At 29.0% G+C, this 21,960-nt stretch overlaps 1 protein-coding gene across 1 annotated transcript in view; it reads right to left on the bottom strand.

The window, feature by feature from the left end:
* Window positions 1-21,125, bottom strand: part of LOC129911760 (ecdysone-induced protein 78C) — a 125,428-nt gene extending 104,303 nt beyond the window's left edge. The window contains exons 1-2 of the mRNA XM_055989670.1: window positions 20,357-21,125; window positions 7,628-7,794 (exon numbers count right to left, since the gene is read on the bottom strand). Coding sequence (XP_055845645.1) covers window positions 7,628-7,794; window positions 20,357-20,403 — 214 coding nt within the window. The 5' untranslated portion in view covers window positions 20,404-21,125. The remainder of the gene's footprint in view (window positions 1-7,627; window positions 7,795-20,356) is intronic.
* Window positions 21,126-21,960: the final 835 nt, after the last annotated feature.

The raw sequence follows: 21,960 nt of genomic DNA, 5'->3' as shown, positions 1-21,960 counted from the left end.
ACATCATTATCATCATGGTGGTAATGTTGTGTCGTCGTCATTCTATCCGCACCAAGCTGATACCAAGAGAGGCTCGCGTATAGTTCGTAGTTAGTAGGTAGTAGTACAAAATAAACTGACTGCAACTGTAAGATGTATTTGCGCGTTTCTATGAGTACACATAGCAGAATTTTTTTTGTTATTATTTTTATTAATTTTTTTCACATATTCGTAGTCTTGTTGAATAATGTTAATCTTTTTTTTTTGTATAATTTTATTTTATTTATTTGTTGCGTTAAGCGATTTTCTTGTGTTTGCGTTCAGATTTATTGCTCATTTGTTTAAGGCTATTGCATTGCAGCTATTGGACTTGGTGTAGAGCACGAAACGAAAAGAAGTCTTTCCTTTTTTTTTTGTGATTCATTGTTATCTCTATCAATTGTTGCTTAACGCGTGGATTAGTACTTGAGAGATTTGCATTATATTAAGAGACGGACCGCACTCTATGAAAATGAAAAGAAGTTTGAGAGATGGAGTGATATTTGACATGTGTCAGAGGTTGACAAGATGAGAAAGAAGATGTTAGTCAGTGATTGAGAATCAACTGAAGGGTTATTTTTATGATTTTATTGTTGGTATGTTTTGTAGATCTTCTTATTTTAAATTAGTTGGAAAGGAATTTAATTGTAATTAATGGTCATCGGCTTTTTTTTATGTATGGAAGAAATTACTTTGAAAAAAAATAACTGTCAAAAACTTATGTTTTATTTTTGTTTTTTTTTTTCAGAAAAAAAAAAAATGGAAATTTTGTCAGCTCGAGGGTAAAATATACTCACTTTGTAAAATATGAAATTTGATTTAATCAAAGAAGTATTTATTATTCTCCGAGTTCTATTACTAAAAAATGCACAATGAGAAAATATCGCTATACCAAGAAATATGTACCTATAAGGAATTTAGACCGAGTCATCATCAATATTAAGAGCACTTCTGAGGCAGGGCTATCGTAATCAGGGTTGTAAAAATGTCAATTTAAAAAAAAGCATTTGAAAATTAAAAAAAAATATTTATTGCAACTGAAAAATAATTGCATTAAAACAAAATTTTTTTATTGCATGGAAAATATTTTGCATTGAAAAAATATTGATTGCCAGTAAAAAATTGTCTGCATTATAAAAAATCAATGGAATATGTCTGCATTAAATATTTTTTTTTAATACCAGTCGAATTTCTTACAAAGACTTTTTGACCTTATATTATCTTCAATATAGTTGAAAAAAATTAAGTTTATAATAGCCAAAATTGTAAGAAATTCGACGAGTATTTAAAAAAAAATATTTAATGCAGACATTTTGCATTGAATTTTTTTTTTTTTTCAATGCAGAAAATTTTTTCTTTGCAATAAAATTTTTTTTCAATGCAAAATATTTTTCTTTGCAATAAAAATTTTATTTTTAACGCAAATTTTTTTTATTTGCAATAACATTTTTTTTTTAATGGAAAATATTTTTACTTGAAATAAATTTTTTTTTTTGTTTTTTGTTGTTAGACCAGGGTCGATAATTTTTGAAACCAAAATAAATCATAGTAGAATGAAACGCATTGGAAAAGGAAGTGAATATGATGAAAATAAAAGGAAAAATAAATTACGGGCGAGCCGGGTTCGGGAAGTGGGTGGGTTGAGTTTTTAATGGTAAAAAATGGTATATCTCGATTTCCGGCAAAACTACAAATCCTATAGAAAAAAATTGTATGGCAAAGTTGTAGGTAATAAAAAGATCTACAACTTTTGCGTCAACAATTTTTTCACATAACCTCAAAATTTATGTGAAAAATTCAAAAAACCGAGTTTTTGGTTTTTTATTTTTATCTTTTTCAAAAACAAAAATTTTTCTACGAAATTTGGTGAACACTTACCTTATTATGTCCCAAATACACTGTAATTTATTTGATTTAAAATATTAATTTGTTCACCTTATTTTGACTTAATACCAAAAAAAACACCCTAATTTTCAATCGAAAATTCACATGTCAAAATATCAGCTTTTTTCAAAAATTCGGTGGGCATTTCGTTCGTTAAAATGTCTATTTTCTGATGGTGTAAAAAAAAATTTACATTAGTTTACTATAGAACATGTTCTAGTAAAATTAAAAAAATGAAAAAAGCTTGAATTCGAAAAAAATTTTGTATCATTGTTTACAATTTTGGCCTATTTATTCAAATTTACACTTTAATTACTCAAAAAACGTAAGATTTCATGTAACACTGTTAAATCTTACGTTTATTGAGTAATTAAAGTGTAATTTTGAATAAATAGGCCAAAATTGTAAACAATGATACAAAATTTTTTTCGAATTGAAGCTTTTTTCATTTTTTGAATTTTAGTAGAACATGTTCTATAGTAAACTAATGTAAATTTTTTTTTACACCATCAGAAAATAGATATTTTAACGAACGAAATGCCCACCGAATTTTTGAAAAAAGCTGATATTTTGACACGTGAATTTTCGATTGAAAATTAGGGTGTTTTTTTTGGTATTAAGTCAAAATAAGGTGAACAAATTAATATTTTAAATCAAATAAATTACAGTGTATTTGGGACATAATAAGGTAAGTGTTCACCCAATTTCGTAGAAAAATTTTTGTTTTTGATAAAAATAAAAAACCAAAAACTCGGTTTTTTGAATTTTTCACATAAATTTTGAGGTTATGTGAAAAAATTGTTGATACAAAAGTTGTAGATCTTTTTATTACCTACAAACTTTGCCATACAACTTTTTTCTATAAAAAATTAAGAGCAAAGTAATCTCTTCCGCCAAATAAACAGAATAAAAATCGCCAACTGCAACTTCAAATATGTTTTTCTTGTTTACATGATCCACACCTAACAATGCTTTTGTTATCACTTTCTACAATCTAATAGCTTTAAGAGGATTTGTAGTTTTGCCGGAAATCGAGATATACCATTTTTACCATTAAAAACTCAACCCACCCACTTCCCGAACTTGGTTCGCCCGTAATTTATTTTTCCTTTCATTTTTATCATATTCACCTCCTTTTACAATGGGTTTCATCCTACTATGATTTTTTTGTACTTTTTAATGTTTTTGAAGGCATCGGCACTGGTCTATGTGTGATTTATATTTTTAAAAAATGTGTTTCACTGTAGATGAGATCATAAAAAAAAATACAGCAGAGTCTTAAACATTAAAATTACACTGGTATTTTTTGATGCTGAATCTAATGACATAAAAATAAAGGCAATACAATTGCTCTAAAAAAAGTTATTGCCGATTAAAAGCAAGGTTGCTTGTTTTTTGATCTCAACAGGTCAAAACCCATGTAAAAACATGCTGCACTGATGAAATTCGGGATCAACGTTTTCGATAAAGCAGGGACAAAGGATTCAAAAAGTTCTTAAAAATATTTTTGGTGAAAAGGTGTTTTTTTTTTATGGGTTGAGTTATGTGTGAGAAAGGTATTATAACAGCTAACTTAAATTTTATTAATTTTTAAAACTTGGTGAAAAGCTTTTGGTTGGTATAAGAATTAAGAATCTTTAAAGTGTACAAAAGTATTTTAAGTGAAAGGGTGTTTTTTTTTAAGAAATGATGAAATTCGGAATTAGTACTACAAAAACTGGGAAAAAATTGTCACACCAATGAAAATTGGTAAAAATGTTTCATTTATAACAGAAACCAAGAACCCAAACAGTCTATACAAATATTTGAGGTAAAAGGGTTTTTTATTGCGAAATAGGGAAAATCCGCGATAAGTCCGATAAAATCAATGGTATAAAAGGTGCCCTAGCGAAATTCATTAAATATGTTCTCTTTCCCATGGGAACTACGAATAAAGTAAACCTTTACTTTTGTTCATGTAAAAGGGTGTTTTTTAGGTGAAGAGAAAATATGGGTATATTTGGAAAAGCGTGTAATACTAGAGTAATATTAGTGGTACCCTATTGAAATTCAGCAATTATGTTACTTTTAAGATTAGAAACAAGAATCTAAAGTGTCTATAAAAATATCATGGTTAAAAGGGTTTTTTTTTTTGAGTGAAAATAAAAATGATGGGTCACCCTAATCAAATTTGGTAAAAACATTGACTTTGGGATAGAAAGCAAGAATAAAGAGTTTTCATAAAAGAATTAAGGTGGAAGGGTGTTTTTTCGAAGACGCACTAAAATCTGTAATTGGTCCCAAAAAGCCAATAATTCATTTTATAAATGGCTCCAAAATGATAATCAATTTCCTTGCAAGAAAAAATTAAAATAAAATGACAAACATCAAGCATCTAAATATTTTAGGTTACAAAGTGCAATAGTGAGGAAAGAAAAAAACAAAGTTAGTGGAAGGCATAGAGTATTTCAAAATATGTTATGAAACTATTAAATTCTGATGAAATAGATAAAAATTTACCTTTAATATAATAATTTATCTAACATATTCTTCATAAAAAAAAAATACTATAAATTAAAGCGTGAAAACATTGATTCTTTTATAGATCAACGATGTCAAAAAAGTCCCAAAACATAGAGCTAAACAATGGATATCTAATTTCTCATTCCGCAAAGTGTGGTAGCATAAATTCTTCATCCTTCTATAGAAGATTTAGATTCATCGCGCTCGGCAGTAGTCGTGCACTCCAATTTCGTTTGTGAAAATATTTTTTTTTTTTGTTGCATAAAATCATGAAAAATACTTATATTCAGAAAAACCTTTAATACACGCGCTTGCTCTTTTACAGCCGCATTCCATCTTCTTCCTCTCGTATAGGAAACCGAAATAGATGCCAGAATCTGGTTAGATTCCACAGCGCATAGAGCCCAAGTTGAATTGGCACAGCTAGCTAGTGCACACCTTGTCATTTTGCAAGAAAAAAAAAAATAAATAAAAAAAAGCGCGCTCTTTATTTATAGGTTCTTCACTCCCAGCACAAAATGTATAAGCACACCACACTGAGAGTGGAAACTATGGATCGCATGATTGAGATCATGACCCAGGAAAAGTCGTGAAATTATAACGAGGTCAGTGACATTTGTATTTGGCACGAGCTCAAGTTGACACTCCTTCTGTTTCTCTTCGAATGAACGAAGATATAGAAGATGTCGTGTCGTGCCTCCATCCGTTGATTTTGGTCGCCTTCATTGATGTTGTCGTTCTCGTTGCTAAAAAATTCAACGAGATCAATCATTTCCCGATCGAAATTGAATTCTATTTATTTTAAGTGCATTTGTGAGCGTGATGTGTGCCGAGTGTGCTTATTTTATACATCACTTGCATAAGTGCAATTAAGTAATTCTTTGTGGAAATGACTGGTATTGGGCAATATTCTCTCTCCATTATTGCATTGTTGCGGTGCTGTGAATTGGAGAATTACACGATGACGACGGTGACGGCAACGAAATAACCAACCAACCAGCCAGCCACCCACCCGTAACAATCCAATTCTTTGTTGCACAATTCAATAAGTTATGTGACTTATGTGGTCATTTGCATCTGTGGAAGTAGGCCAACTGTCATTATTGGGTTTGCTTGTGGTTACTGACTTGTTGCTCGTATAGTTTGGCCGTCACCAGAATCTTTGTGTGACTTGCAAAAATGACATGATCTAGCGAGATGTTATTTTGTTATTTTGTTATTTTTATTGTTTTTTGTTTTGTTGTTAATGATTTCTATGGACAGAGTTTTGTGGTTGATTTTGTAACAAAATTGTGCAGTTGTCAAATGTGACAAAAGGACTATGGATTGAAAAATGTCAAATTTAATATAATCAATATATATAGTCATTTTAGACTTTGTTTATTGTTCCATTGAAGCTGGATCCATGTAAAGATTGTTTTCAATACTCTTAAAAGTATATACGAAATAATGATCATGCTACCTTGAATGTGTGGCTAAAACTATGATCCTGACATCTTCAGATTAATTAAAAAATTAAGTTTTTTTTCAAATAAAGTGGAACTTACGGTTTAAGAGAACAAAGAAAGAGTGTTGCCGAGTGTGACAACAATTTGTCGCACAAAAATTTTGCAAGGACTTTCCTGATTGGAAATATAACACCGGCACACAAAATAAAAAAAATTTCTTGTACCAGAAACCAGAACTATCTTTCTATATGTTTTTGGGCACGCTGAATCCGAATATCAAGTCCGTTTGGCCCTGTCACCCTCCAGTTTTGAGTAAAATGCAAAAAAAATAAAAAAAAAAAGGAAGTTTTTTGCCTTTTTTGGGGTATTTTTTACATTTTTCTCAAAACTGGAGGGTGACCGGGCAAAACGGACTTAAAATTCGGATTCAGATGGTCCAAAAATATATAGAAAGATAGGGCTGGTTCCTGGTACATACAACTTTTTTTTTGGTGTGCTGGCACTTTCGCGACATGTCGCTTTCATCCCTGGCACACAAATAAAAAAGTTTCATGTACCAGGAACCAGACCTATCTTTCTATATGTTTTTGGATCCGCTGAATTCGAATTTCAAGTCCGTTTTGCCCGAACACCCTTCAGTTTTGAGAAAAATGCAAAAAACTCCATAAGAGTCATACAAATTCAAACGAAATGCAGTCACAACTCAAAACTGGAGGGCGACAAGGCCAAACGGACTTGAAATTCGGATTCAGCGTGTCCAAAAACATATAGAAAGATAGGTCTGGTTTCTGGTACATGACACTTTTTTTTTTGTACCGGTGTAATTATCTCTTATTATACCCAGCCAAATAATAAACTTTGCAACTTTGCCACTACGGCAAATATTTACTGCAACCAACTCAGGTTCCCTAACTTTTATTATAAAGAAGCCATTTATTTTTAAGTAAATCAAGTCTATTTAACCATATTAGAAAATTTCACTTGTTTTTAAGATTAGGTAATCTTAGGTTATACTAAAAAAAATTGATTTTCTTGTGATTCAAGAATACATTTGTTAATAATATCTTGGAATGCAATAGGCGTATTTTTTTTTTTGGCAAAATTATCCGCAATAGGATTCCCAAAATATCAACACTAAACAAAAATGTATACACCAAGAGAAAGGAAAACGTAAGCTTATACACTTTTTCAAAATTCTGTTTGTATCTTGGTTTAGCTTCTATTCCTATCGACAGTTGCGTGTTGTTTTTGTAATGAAAGTAAACGCCAACTTGCGAATAAGGATAGCAATTCCAAAAAAAAACGCATCTAATATTACTAAGGATAATTTTTAGTATATGTAATTGAGCAAAATTAGAACAAAATCGATCGTAAAGAATCAGAATTTGAAGAATTTCACTTTGATGCAGGGCTTGTAAGGGGTGTAGATAAGAATCTGAAAAAATTAGAGGATTTGTATTAATTTAAATGGAGAGGATTGAACGGATGTCTTAATTAATTTTGTGTTAAGGACCACCCTAATGTACATACTATATCGCAATTAAAAATGTAGGCATTTTAATGATCAAAGAATAAATCTCAAGCACCGAAACCGTTTTCTCGTTTTTTATTGTTGTTTCTACTTTGACTTTGTTTTTTTATTGTTTTAAGATGTTAAGTTTGCCAAGATTCGAATTTGACTTAGAAAAATGAATTTTTTTTTCAAGGCTCCTCGATTATCTCTGCCAAATAACTGTATACTCATAAACTCTATTTAAGAAAAAAAATTAACTTACCAGGAATCGTATCACTTGATCCAGTTGAACTCACTGATGTATGACCATCGGGACTCTGCGGTTCACGTGGACTGATTGGTGTTGGTGGCGTTAAGGCCGGTGGTGATATTCTTAAAGCGTCGTTATGTTTTAAATGAAATTTTATTTGTATTGTATTTGTTCCAACACTGTAAAAAAAAGCATATAAAAAAAGATATACTTTAGATAAACGGGTATTAAAATAACTGTTTATTATAAAAGAATATTGATCAATAACCCGTTAAGTTATAACATCTTAAATAAATTATTTCATATAAAGTTAATTAGAGTTCTTTAATGATTTTTTTTGTATTAATTAAAATTAAAAACAAAACTTTTAAATAAAAACTTAGCTTCAAATAATTAAAAATATTTTTTTATACTTCTACTGACCTTAAACTAAATTAATCACAAGAAACTACGTCTATCAAGAATAGAAAAACCGTACTGGTTAGGCACGAAAACTGAGTGTCAAAATTATTTTTCTTGAGCCCATCAAAATGATATATTTTTAAGAGAGATTTTTAAAGAGAGCAAGGTAACAAAGAGTACTTTCACTAACCATATACGCACAGTCTCGTTGTAAGATGGTTAAAAAAAAAACTGTAACTCTGTAAAACAATGCAAGGTGTTTTATTGTTTGTTTTGTTGTTTTTTTTTTTTTTTAAATATATTATTAAATACTATTATTAATTAATATTAAATTATATAGTAGAAACATAGCAAATCATACAGTAGATTACAATATCACTAAACCATGAACTGACAAGTTTGATCTGGGTGTTTTCATTTAATTTCAGAGTGAAAAAAAAAAATCGTTTAATAAGAAATTATTTTTAAGCACACTCAATGGTTCCCTTTTAACATATTTTGATAAAAAAAAAAACATATGATTGTTTGGATTGAAACAGTTATATTAGAAATTATTTAAGAATTATTTATTTAATTCAAAAAATATGTGTTGCAAATAAAAAAAACTTGCATCACAAAAAAAAATATTTATTACAACTGAAAAAAAAAGAATGCATTAAAAACAATTTTCATTGGAACTGAAAAATATTTGCATTAATATAAAAATATTTATAGCAACTAAAAATATTTTGCATTAAAAAAAATTATTGCAAATAAAAAACTTTCTGTATTGAAAAAAATTCAATAAAAAAAAAAGTTATTGCAACTGAAAAATATTTGCATTGAGAATAAAATTTTTGTTGCAACTAAAAATATTTTATTATATTATATTAAAAATATTTTGCATTAAAAAATAAATTTATTGCAAATAAAAAATTTTCGCATTAAAATAAAAATTCAATGCAAAATGTCTTTTTAAATATTCGTCGAATTTCTTACAATGTTGACTGTTTGACCATACATTAGCTATTTCAACTATAATATTGAAACTTATGTAAGGCCAAATATTCAAAATTGTAAAAAATTTGACGAATGATAAAAAAAATATTTAATGCACACATTTTGCATTGAATTTTTATTTTAATGCGAACATTTCATATTTACAATAAATTTATTGTTTAATGCAAAATATTTTTAATATAATATAATAAAATATTTTTAGTTGCAATAAAAATTTTATTCTCAATGCAAATATTTTTCAGTTGCAATAACATTTTTTTTTTTAATGCAAAATTTTTTTAGTTCCAACAAATATTTTTTTTAATTTAAATATTTTTCAGTTGCAATACATTTTTGTTATGTATAAATATTTTTTTTTCAATGCAAATTTTTTAATTTGCAATAATTTTTTTTAAAATTAATAATGGAAAACAAACGCATTAAAAAATGCATTTTCTACAACCTTGGTTGAAGCTGAATTTAAACTCAAAATTTCTAGCGTGATTGTCCATCGCAATAACAATTGTGCCACGGGGTACTCACAAGATAATAGTAGTTCATGAAAATACAAATTACCACAAATTTGAATAAAAATTATAATTAATCTCTAAAATTACACCAAGTTAAAAAAAAAGGAACTTAGAGTAAGAAAAAAAAAAACAAATTAAATCAAAGTAAAATTAGAACAATTTATGCCTTTAAACTATTTTTTAAATTCAAATTTGAAAAAAAAACATTAATTTAAAATGACTATATCTAAATATCAATCAATCGAAAATTATTTCGAAAAAAAATCAAACACTGGGAATCGAACTTGATTCCGTTCAACTACTGGTCAAATACTTTACTAATACTATCTGCTAAGATGAAACATTTCCATTTTTTTTTTTAGATAATAATATAGTGGAGTAACTAAAGCTCAAAAATTGGCAATATTAGGGAACCCGGCTTAGATTTTGATGATCTTTTTTTTCAAACGTCGGTAATTAAAAATACTTTAAAGTCTATAGATTAAAAATTGCCGGTGTTGCCGTTTTGATGTTTTAAATTTAATTGAAGATTTTTGTGAACAAAAACAAATTTTTTTCAAAAATTTTTCTTAAATTTCATAAATTAATTGATGCCAAAAGTTGTCTAGGAAATTCAAGGAAAAAAATATATGAGAGTGAGGGACAATCTTCCATAGTTCAAGCGATGGATGCAATTTTCTTATTAATTGACTTCAAACACAAAAAAAATATTTGAACACAACGGCAACACCTACAATATTCAAATATACATTTTTTAAAAGCTAGAAGCTTAGACATATATGTAAAATTAAAATTAAGTTAATTGAATGAACGGCTTTTGAAAGAATGGTAATTGAACTCAGATTTTTGAAAAAATAAAAAATTATTGAAAAAATTTTAACATTCGTTTTTTAAACTTGGTCGTAATATAAAATGCATTTATTTTCAATTTTTTTTTGGCCACATTTATTATGATTTCAAATTATAAAAGAAATGTCAATATGTATTACGGTTTAAAAAAAAAATTAAAAAGTATTTCATTTTCGAATAACTTTTTTTAATAAAAGTTTTGAAAAAAAATGTAACTTTTTTTTTTTTTAAAGTTCAACATCTAAACATAAAATTATTTTTTATTCATTTAATAACCCTTACTGTTGAAAATTAAATAGCAAAAATTTAAAGTTCCTATTTACTACAGTCTTTGAGAAAATTAATTATTTCAATGCAAAAATTCAGTTTTAATAAAAAAAAAGCCATTGAAATTGAAGTAATTTTTCATTTTTTTTTTTTTTCAAAAGTGTGATATATTTTACCTTTTTTGCTTCGAAATTCAACTGATAATATTTATGGCCAAAAATTTTTTTAAATAAATTCATATTTTATTAGAAAAAGTTTGGAAAAAAGTCATTTTAAATTTTTCTAAAAACATTTTTTTTTTAATTCTGAGTTTGAGGACCATTTTTTCAAAAAGTCTTGATTAAATTAAGTGGATTTAAATTTAAGAGATAAGAATGAGCTTCTGGCTTTTTAAAAATGTATTTTAAAATATTGTAGGTGTTGCCGTTGTTTTCAAAATATTTTTTTTGTGTTTGAGGTCAGAATGTTAGAAAATTGCATTTATCGCTTAAACGATGGAAGATTGTCCCTTACTGCCTTTTATATATTGTCTTTAAATTACCTAGAGAATCTTTTGCTATCATTTGTTTTATGAAATTTAAGCAAAAAAAATGGTTTTGTTAAAAAAAATGTAATTTTAATTTTAAAAAACAATACGGCAACACCGTATTTTTGATTACCTACGTTTGAAAAAAAAAAATCGTCAAAATCAGAACTGTTCGGCCGGGTTCCCTAATAATTTGCTTTAGTTACTCTCCTAACTTATTTAAATAAGCGATAAAGTAACCCAAAACACATTCATAACAATGCAATTAATGTTCAGTTGATGAATAATACAGGCCAAAAACATATTTGTTTTTAATTCGATTTTTCGCAACATTGAACCTCATTTCTTTTTGACTCATTGCAATAAACTAAAAAATTATAATGCATTTCAAATAAACTCTCCTTTATAATCATTATTAAATCGTTTAAAAATGAATAGTTATAACCTGTAAGACTATGCACCAACCATACCCAACATGTCGACTAGAATAGAAGATATAGTTTAGTTTAGTTAAGAGTAGAAAGAAAAAAACCAAACAAGTTCCGCCCAATGCAAATGAGATGGGAGAGCGAAAAGCTATTAACGATAAAGAAATGTTATAATAACAATCAATTCAATTTATGGGAACGTTAAACTTGAAGTCGTCGTATCTTCATCATTTATTCATAATGAGTGGCTATGACGCTGTTGCTTTAGCAGCTCATGGTCAAATAGTGTAATTTGCAATTTTTTCTTCTTCCTTTTCCTAGGTGCATTTTTTTTTCAGTTTGTAGTATATACTCACAGATATAAATGTAACATAGGAGAAGGTATTACAAGGAGTAACACGAAAAAAGGTGCAGCGCAAATCACTCGATTACAATAATGGCACTTGCATAGGGAATAGGGATCCTTTTAAAAATATTTAGTGTGACCATATTTCATTATCGATTTTTATTCAATTAAAATACTTTTTATTTGATGTGTGCTATTTGATTAAAAGAAAAAGTGTTTTATCTACCTGATACTCGTGTTACGAGCAATACTTCTTTACCTTTGATAAAATATTTCAAGAGTTTGATTTTTTTTAATGAAGTTATAACTTGATTGGTAAATATTATGTAATACCTATTTCAGGAGTTGAAATAAAATGAGGTTCCGCCGAGATTTTGCAGACACGGATGCCTTATTATTTTTTTTTTTTTGAAAATCGGCATATTTTTCCGACTTTGGTAGCGTGCAAGAACTGTAAAAGGTTAATTTCATAACTTTTTTATTCATAATTTTCTTTTCATTAAAATATAAACTTAAAAATATTGTAATACCGAATTTTTTTTTTACGAAACGATTGCTATACTTTTATTTTGAAAACACTGGTCGGCAACGAAAATAGAGCTAGAACCAAACCCTAATTTTCTAAAGGATTTTTGTGTGCTGAGTCCGAATCCGAAGTCGAAATTTTTTCTGGCACGTCACGTTTTTGAAATACTTCAATATTAACAGCTCAAAAACGATTTTTTTTTTTTTGGTACATTTGACGTCGAATTACGCCACCGTAAATATTTTTTTGCAAATCTTTTTATGCAATCTCATCCTAAATCTATTTACTTTTTTTTCAAAATTAATTTTATTCTCAAAGATTATAGAAAAAGAAATTTATGATATCTCAAAATCTTTGTACATAATCATAATGAATGGTTTTTATGATCCAAATTCCAGTTTGCTACTTTTAATTTGGATTTTAAAAAGCAACATATTAAGGAAAAACGTATTCGTTTATTGATGAATATTGATGAAAAAAAATGTAAGTTTTTGAGAAAACCGAAGTTCATGTTAGAACATGGAAAAATTACCTACTACCTACTTTTTTTTTAATGACCAAAGCAATTTTTTTCGTAGAGTACTTAACTTATACCCAATTTTCGTTCTAATAGTTTAAGCCATTTTCTGGTAATTTTTCCAAAAGTATTGTAGTACTAACTTAAATTAATTTTGAGAGAATCGGATGTCCTTTTTGTCATTGGTGTTTATTTTATCCTAAACGAGTAACTCCTTCATAATGTCCTGGATTGCTAATTATTATAGCTTCTATAAGTGAATTGGGATGGTCTTGGAGGAAATATCTGTACATTTTTTTTAGATTCTCACTTCTTCATAGAAGTTTCTGGGTTATACTTTTCTATTTCAATCCAGTGCAGGTTCAGAAGAAGCTTACTATCGATGAAGCTAACTATCGATGTAAACTAGCATCTTAGTTCTCTAACTGAGTTCGTTCCTTTTAAGCATCAATGGATAGAAGATTCAAGTTTGCCGATTTTTTACCTTGGTTTGTGCTTTTGGCTGCAATTTGATCGTGATGCTTCTACAATGCATGGCATAGCGTCTTTTTCCTGATTCTCGCGTGTTCTAGCTTAATAGACCGAGAGCTTCAGTTGTTTTGAGTAATTATGATACCACAAAAAATATTTCTGGCTCTTACAAAAGATCTTCCTTCCCTGCTACCAAAAATATAAACAAATCTATCTGTCCACAATATGCATTTAAATTCTCCTTCGGACAGAAGGTTATAAGTAAGCTCACTTGAACCAAATATTTTAGTTTCAGGAAATGATGAACGAAGAGAGTCTTTTCAGGGCAAAGTTGAGACCCTTTGATGTCATCAGGAGAGGTTAACTCAGTTTTGTTAACGGAATCATTTCCTGTAAGCTCACTGAATGGAAAAGCTTATTTCTTCCTAAAAAAAACTGTGCCCCGAGTCGATTCGGTTGAAAAGTCGTCCGCAAAGGCCTTACCGTTAGTGATTTTGGTGGTAGTTTGCACAACATTGCTGGTCACACTGGAAGACTAGCTCTTTATAATTCATTGTCGGACGTTATATTTTCTCCATATCTCGTTGGTTCGACTTAAGAAAAAACAAACATACTCATCAATAGGTGTACCATCTTGATTGACATCTGATGTAATTGACCATAAAACATAGCATACGACTAGAACAACCAACCTTCTTTTTATTAAATAAATGCTAAACAAAAATTTAATGTAGGCCACCCTCTCGAAATGTTAGATCAAAACGTACATGACTTGTTCTTGAAATGGACATTAATTGCATCATGATAGGAAGATATCCTTGATATCTTTTATCCATTCCTCTTCAATTTATCTCTTTGGCATATACTCCAGTCAAAGCGTCATTTGACCTTGCGATGAGAGGCACTGTCTGTTTTTATTTCATGGATCGATGGGGGTATATTTAAAAGGCTTAAACCCCATTTCTCACCACCTGATCATTCTTTTTAGCGGAGTTATTCACAAAAATGCATTTTTTGGGATATTTTACTTCTAAGCTAATATCTTTGCTCCAGATTATCGTAGACCAAAAAATAAACATACATTCTCTTCCTTATAATATTTTCTATCGTTGTATGTAATTTCATTGTATTTGAGTGAGTAAATATAAAATGGCAGCCATTTAAAGTCAAATTCTTGTTGTTAAAAAACACATTTTTGTCATTATTTCGAAAAAAGCTTATATTATGATTGACATTTTTCTAACCTATTTTGTAGCCCTGTTCATGTCCTGCATTTTACAGAAAAAATCAGCTCTTTATCACCAAAGATGGCCGAGCTATTGATAAATGAACGCATGCAAAACCGGTGCGAAAACATCCAAAAATATCGTTTTTTGGGAATAACTCGACTTCAGAATGTCCTACGGCAAAAAATAAAGCAATGAATTGTTCGTTACAACATTTTCTATCAATTTAGTGCACAATCTTTTTGTTGAAACAAATAAAAAATAAGTAATATTAAGTCAAAGTCGTTTTTTTGTTCAGCAAACTCTTGCCTTATTATTTTGCAAACGGTGCGAATATTGGCTAAGAAAATAAAATATTATTGTAGTCCTTTAAATTATCTACATTTAAAAAAAAAATTTAGCTTTCTACGACCCACGGGAGCCGAGTTATTATAATTTTAAGAAAGCATTAATCCGTACGAAAATTCAAAAAAATTTCCCTTGTTTATGATTCGAATACTAGTTCTCAGTGAGAGGGTTGTTTTCATTGTTTCTTGTTATAAGAGAATTTGTCTTATGTTTTTTCGTTGGTCATTTGAACCTTTTTTAAAAAATTAATTTCTCGGCTCGTGTGGGTCGTAGAGAGCTAATTTTTTTTTTAAATTGTAGATAATTTAAAGGACTACAATAATATTTTATTTTCTTAGCCAATACTCGCACCGTTTGCAAAATAATAAGGCAAGAGTTTGCTAAACAAAAAAACGACTTTGACTTAATATTACTTATTTTTTATTTGTTTCAACAAAAAGATTGTGCACTAAATTGATAGAAAATGTTGTAACGAACAATTCATTGCTTTATTTTTTGCCGTAGGACATTCTGAAGTCGAGTTATTCCCAAAAAACGATATTTTTGGGTGTTTTCGCACCGGTTTTGCATGCGTTCATTTATCAATAGCTCGGCCATCTTTGGTGATAAAGAGCTGATTTTTTCTGTAAAATGCAGGACATGAACAGGGCTACAAAATAGGTTAGAAAAATGTCAATCATAATATAAGCTTTTTTCGAAATAATGACAAAAATGTGTTTTTTAACAACAAGAATTTGACTTTAAATGGCTGCCATTTTATATTTACTCACTCAAATACAATGAAATTACATACAACGATAGAAAATATTATAAGGAAGAGAATGTATGTTTATTTTTTGGTCTGCGATAATCTGGAGCAAAGATATTAGCTTAGAAGTAAAATATCCCAAAAAATGCATTTTTGTGAATAACTCCGCTAAAAAGAATGATCAGGTGGTGAGAAATTGGGTTTAAGTCTTTTAAATATACCCCCATCGATCCATGAAATAAAAACAGACAGTGCCTCTCATCGCAAGGTGAGGCCCTTTTTTCCGACGCTTTGACTGGAGTAATAGCATGCATTCTCTCTGCAAACAAGAAAAAATACCAACAACAAATAACGCACAAAAATCGATTTTTCTTTTTATTCTTCGTTATTAAATAGGTATGTATTTTCTTTCATTGGAGAACACACACAAAATTAAAAAAAAAAAAAAAAAATCAGAGGCAAGGATCAAAAGGAGAATACAAAATTAAATAAACACTGTCATGACAGTATTTTCTTCTGTATACTATTACGTACATATTTTAGTTTGTGTTCTTATTCAAGGATGCAATATACAGGAGGCACTGAATCCGACAAAAATTCAAGGTGGAATGTTGCATAGAGGTTGAATACACCAGGACTATAATAATAATTGATTCAAAGGATTACCTTGAAGCTTGCATCGTATCCGGGTATTAGACGACAAACGGACGATGACGACGACGACAACGGACGGAGACGGAAGGAAACAAAACTCTTGACGTTGAATACGTTTCATTTTTTTTTCATTTTTGTTTCTTTTTTTTTCTAATTTGTTCTCTTTATTCATATAAACGGGAGGTTTAGAGGTAGAATAATAAATATCTTTGCTCAGGGAGATCTTCTTATAGTACTCAGTACTTCTAGATGTTTTCACTTGACTGTGTGTGTTGTCCTTCTTTAAGGGGCTTAATTGTTTATTTGGGGCTTAATGGGGAAGACTTTTTAAGTGTGGACATAAGGATACATTTGCCGGAAATTGTGGCATTTTTTCTTGGCCTTGTTATCTTATTGTTGGGCAATAAAAAGAAAAATTGTGCATGAAAGTAAGGTCATAAAAAGCTAATTAATGTAACTCTGTGGATGTTTTTTTTTTTTTTCGTTTTGACAGGATTTATTGTGAAGGCATATTAGTTGATGGGTACGTATTACTGTGGACTTTTGTTAATGGCGTCGATTTGGAAACAAATTTCGAAAGAAAAGAATTCTCGTAATGTTATAAGTTGTATCCACCGTTACTGGGGTATTAAGGTATTAGAATTAGCCAAACTGGCCATCAGGTATTCATAATATTATTGATACAAAAAAATCGTGATCTTAAAAAGAATGTAATATCTTTTTTTAAGGAGTATGCGTGTATGATGTTCTTATTAAGTAACTAATTTTGATGATCTTTTTTTCGGTTATTAAAAATATTTTAACCTCTAGAAGTTGTCGTATTTCTTTTTCTTTTTTTTATTAAAATTAAGATTTTTGCAAACAAAAACAATTTCTTCGTTTAAATTTCACAAATTAAAATATATTAAAAGATTGCCTAGATTATTTAAGGAAACAAACTTCTATAAGCGAGTGAGGGACAATTTTGTATCGTTTATGCGATAGAAGCAACTTTCTCACAAATTGACTTCAAACATTAAAAAAAAAAATATTTGAACACAACGGCAACACTTAAAATTAAGATGTACATTTTTAAGAAGCCAGAAGCTCATTCCTATTTATTCTAAATCTAAACCAAGTAAATTGAATGAAGTATTTTTGGAAAATTGGTCTTCAAACTCGGAATTTTTATAATGTTCAAGGTTTTTGAGATAATGGAGTTTTTAACTTCCAAGCAAATTATAAAACAAAAAAATTAAAAAACCAAATGAAACTAAACAATTGAAATGAAAACAAAAACAACATTACAGCATTATCGAAGCATTGTTATAACTAGCCTATGAACTTGGTTGTTGTACTTGTTTCATTCATCCAGCGTGGTCGTTTAATTTTTATTATAGAATACCTATCTTCCAAAATAACTGTGATAGGTTTTCTACAATTCAAACCTTCAATTTAAATTAACAGAAGTAGCCTACATTAACTGCAGGCAGGAAAAAACGCCAAAAGCTTTAAGAAAATTAAAATACTTCAAAAGTTACGTTGCGATCCAGTTGATAAATCAACAATTTTTTTTTATCCAAAATAGTATTCAAAATTCAGTATCTCAGAAAAATCCATCTTAAAAAATCGTTTCAATTTTATGAAATAAAATTTTAGTTTTTGTACCTAGTCTTAAATAAAAGGTTTTCATCGAAAAACATGCCATCCAAAACTATTTCAAAAATCAAAAAATGTTACGGTAACTTTTTATTGAAAAATAGGCTATTTTTTCAAATTAAATTCATCAAAAATTCAAAAATTATAGGTAATAATTATTTTAGTGAAAAAAAAAAACATTCAAAACAGGTAAAAAACATAAAAAGGTAGGTTTGAGCCAAGTTTTGTTAAAATCTAAAAAAAATTAAAAACAAAAAAAGCTATTTTTGCATTTTACGCACTATGTTTTGAGGTTATATAAAAAAAGGATTTTAGTTGATGTTTTAGGCAGATCTAAAACTTTTGTTTTCCATAGGAGGTCTACTTTTTACAGAAATCTTTAAAAAAAACTACGATTTTTTACACGCTATATCAATCGTTGTTGTTTCTTTAACTTATTTTTATTCAAATACATAAGTGAACTCAAATGAATAAAGTAATTTAAATAATTAAGTTGAGTAGGTACATATCTTTAAAAAAAAAAAAGAAAACCGTTATAAATTTAAAAAACAAACGAGTTTTTGCGGTGTTAATTGAGATAACATAAAAAGAGTTTCTATTGAATGATGTTCTTTGAATTAACTTGATTGTTTTCATCAAAATCATACAATTGATAAAACTTGTGATAAAGAATATTGTGTATGTTGTTTTAAATACCAATCTATGTATATTAAAAACTACATTTGCAGATGGATTATGTTATGAAGATTTTGAAGAAAAGTTTTATTTGTTTTAATACGTTCCAATTCGACCAAACTAAAATGTACAGCGTCTGACGAACTTTACTAACCATCTCTTACAAATTTATCAATGTATGTAGTTACAACTACAAGAAGATCAGAACTTCGTATTTAAAAATTTGACCGATCACTCAATAATGTTAATGATCAGAAAATGGTTAACAAAAATATTCGGCATTCATATTTCTTTAACAAAAAAAAATTCTTGTCCAAAAAAAAAATTTATTAAGAAAAATGTTACACATACGCCATAGTGACCAGTAATGTCATAATGAAAATTTATACAACATTTGCTTTCTTTTTTAGAGTTCTTTACTCTTTTAAGTTTTTAAATAATAACTGTGTTTCATACCATAGAAAAATATGAAACCAATAACTGAAAAGTGTATATTTAATTAAAACTAACAAGATATAAGGGTGAAGTGTCAAACTAATTGCTATGGCGGGCGTGTTGATTCAATATCCTGTCAAAATTAAAAACTGTATTTGTATATATGAAAACTTTAAAACAATTTATTTTTAATGTAGCCTACATTAAAAATAAATTGTATTAAATATAAGAAAAATCAATGAAATTATACAAGAATTAAAAATTGTACATTTTGGTTGGTTTACGTTCATAATGAGATTTGTTTCTGGCTCTATCTACAACTATAAACTACTCAAGCTAATAAAAACCACATTGTATTAAAATTCTGATGTATGTAACTGTAAAATTATGCAAAACAAAGTATACATAAACTATGATTCAATGTTAATTAAAATGTGTAATAAATTTAAACCCAAAAAAAGTATCAAATAAATTCCCTTTTCAGCAATAAATCTACCCATTTTATAATCTCTCATTAATCCCAACCCAACATTTTTTTTTGTTTTTTTTTTTTTTTTTTTTTTGTAATAAAATCTACCTTAATCTAAGAGACAAAGGGATGTACCGGCCCTTTACAAATGTATGCACGTCTCTATATATAAAATCGTAAATATCTACCCTACACATCCTATCATCAGACCTACATACTTTTTGATACATTTAATGTATGTTGGTATGAAGAATCCTTTATGAAAATTTATGCCCCAGTTTTGCTCATTCAATTCGTATATTTCCAACCTCGTTTTACTTTTCTCTTTTTTTTTTTGTCTTTTTGTATTTCTTGCTCGGGAGCTATAAACCAGCAACATTCAAGTTGTGTGTGCTTATTTTTCTATTTTAAAGATGAATAAAAAAGAAACTTGCAAAAAAAGAGACGGGAAAAACACAAAATGTTTTCTCTACTGAAAATGTCTATTGCTCCAGATTAATGTGTTTCTGAGTACACACAGAGGACGAAATAAAAGGAATCCTAAATATAGGTTAGCATATTGATATAATATGCCGGCCTAGTTTGGATAAATAAATAAAATTGACAGAAGCATAATTGAAATATTTTATACCTAATCTTCTTTAAAGGTTTTATAAAAGTTTTTTGTAATTTTAGAAAAATTGGGAAAAAAATTTTTTGCTTACCCACCTGTTTCTGTCACCGACGCTTAGACTCGACGACGTTGGATACTCCATGAGTCGCCGGCCCTCAATGGGGCGGCAGGCCCCGGCAGATTAGTTGCAACCCAAAAACACATTTAAACTGTGTGTAAGTTATGCTCGTTAATTTCGTAAAAGGACACGTTACACAGGCACGCATACAAATTTTAAAACACACCCATAGACACACACTAGAACCCGACCAACAAAAAAAAAAAAAATAATAGATAAAGAGAAGATTTACTGCAAAAATAAAAATGGCCTGCTGACCGCAGCCGGATCCGGATGGAAAAATAGAATTATATTTTATCTTTTTGGCACAGTATTACACAAAACACCCACTTCACGTTTTGTATGAATAATTTTTGTGAAAATGATTTTTGCAATGATTTTGCACGATATATAACGCAACGCGCATGAAGGCGAAGGCAACCTCAATTTACCCCCTTTTTACTCGGATTACTTAATACCCTTTTTGAATCCGTATACTTCCGGATTTCTCTATACCGCCCGGTCTTCATATTCTTTTACACTTTTTTGTATGCAGTATGTCGCCTTATCGAGCAGAAAAAAGGAAATTTACTTTTTTATTCACATTCTTTGTAGAGGGGATATTCTTTTTTGGGGCAATTTACTTTACGTGCAGGAGGGAGCTTTTTCTCGAAAAAGGCTGCTGCAGCATGACACTATACCTACTGCATACAAATACAAAAAAAAACTACTTTCAATCAAGGATTTGCTTTTATTTTTTTTTTTATCACAACGAGTTATGGTTTTTATCACAATTATTTTTGTATATCAAAAGATAATTTATATTATTCCTTGTTTCTTTTATTTTTAAGATTATTTTTTGCAAGGATTACAAAGGATATAGTATTAAGGTAGAACATAATCCTTGCATACGCGTATCAACGGACGAATGAAAATTTTTGAGTTCCAAATGCGGAAGTGTCAAGGCATAAACTGGAATTTTTGCCGTGTCGTTCTCGTTAGAGCGAAAGCACTTCACGCGTGCCTCCGTGTCGCGCGCGCTCTTCGTAATCCCTAGAACCGAAACTTACGACTGGTAACTGAATTCGAATTCCAACAACATTTTTCTCATCATCATCATCAAACACAGGACACCACACATAATACACAGACTCAGAGGCAGGGGCTATACAACAAAAAAAATATACCGTCAAGCACAACTCTAACAACAACTTTTATATGGAAAAAAGGAGAATATTAGAGAATATGTGAAATGGTAATAGGGTAGTAAGAGGACGAAAATATAGGCAACCAAAACGGATATTTCTCTCTCAGTGTCTCTTCTTCTCTCACTCTCTCTGAATAAGAAAAAGCTTTATTTTTGTTATGAAAAGGTGGTCGATGAACGATGACAGGATAGGAATAGGAGAGGAGTTGATGCAAAGTAATTGGAGGCTTTACGTTTATAGAGATGTCCCCTAAAGGATTACTGAATCAGAGTTGCTATGGTTTTCTTTGTATAATATTACCATATATTTAGAAATTCGTTTTACTAAGCTAAAAAAAATAAAAAGGTATTTTTAGAAAAAAAATTTTGAAAATTGTAGGAGCCGTTTTTTAAAA

The sequence above is a fragment of the Episyrphus balteatus genome, chromosome 2, assembly GCF_945859705.1.
Source record: "Episyrphus balteatus chromosome 2, idEpiBalt1.1, whole genome shotgun sequence".
NCBI classification, from domain to species: Eukaryota; Metazoa; Arthropoda; class Insecta; order Diptera; family Syrphidae; genus Episyrphus; species Episyrphus balteatus.
The sequence above is the reverse complement of the archived record's forward strand: the minus strand, read 5'-3'. Positions and strand labels throughout refer to the sequence as shown.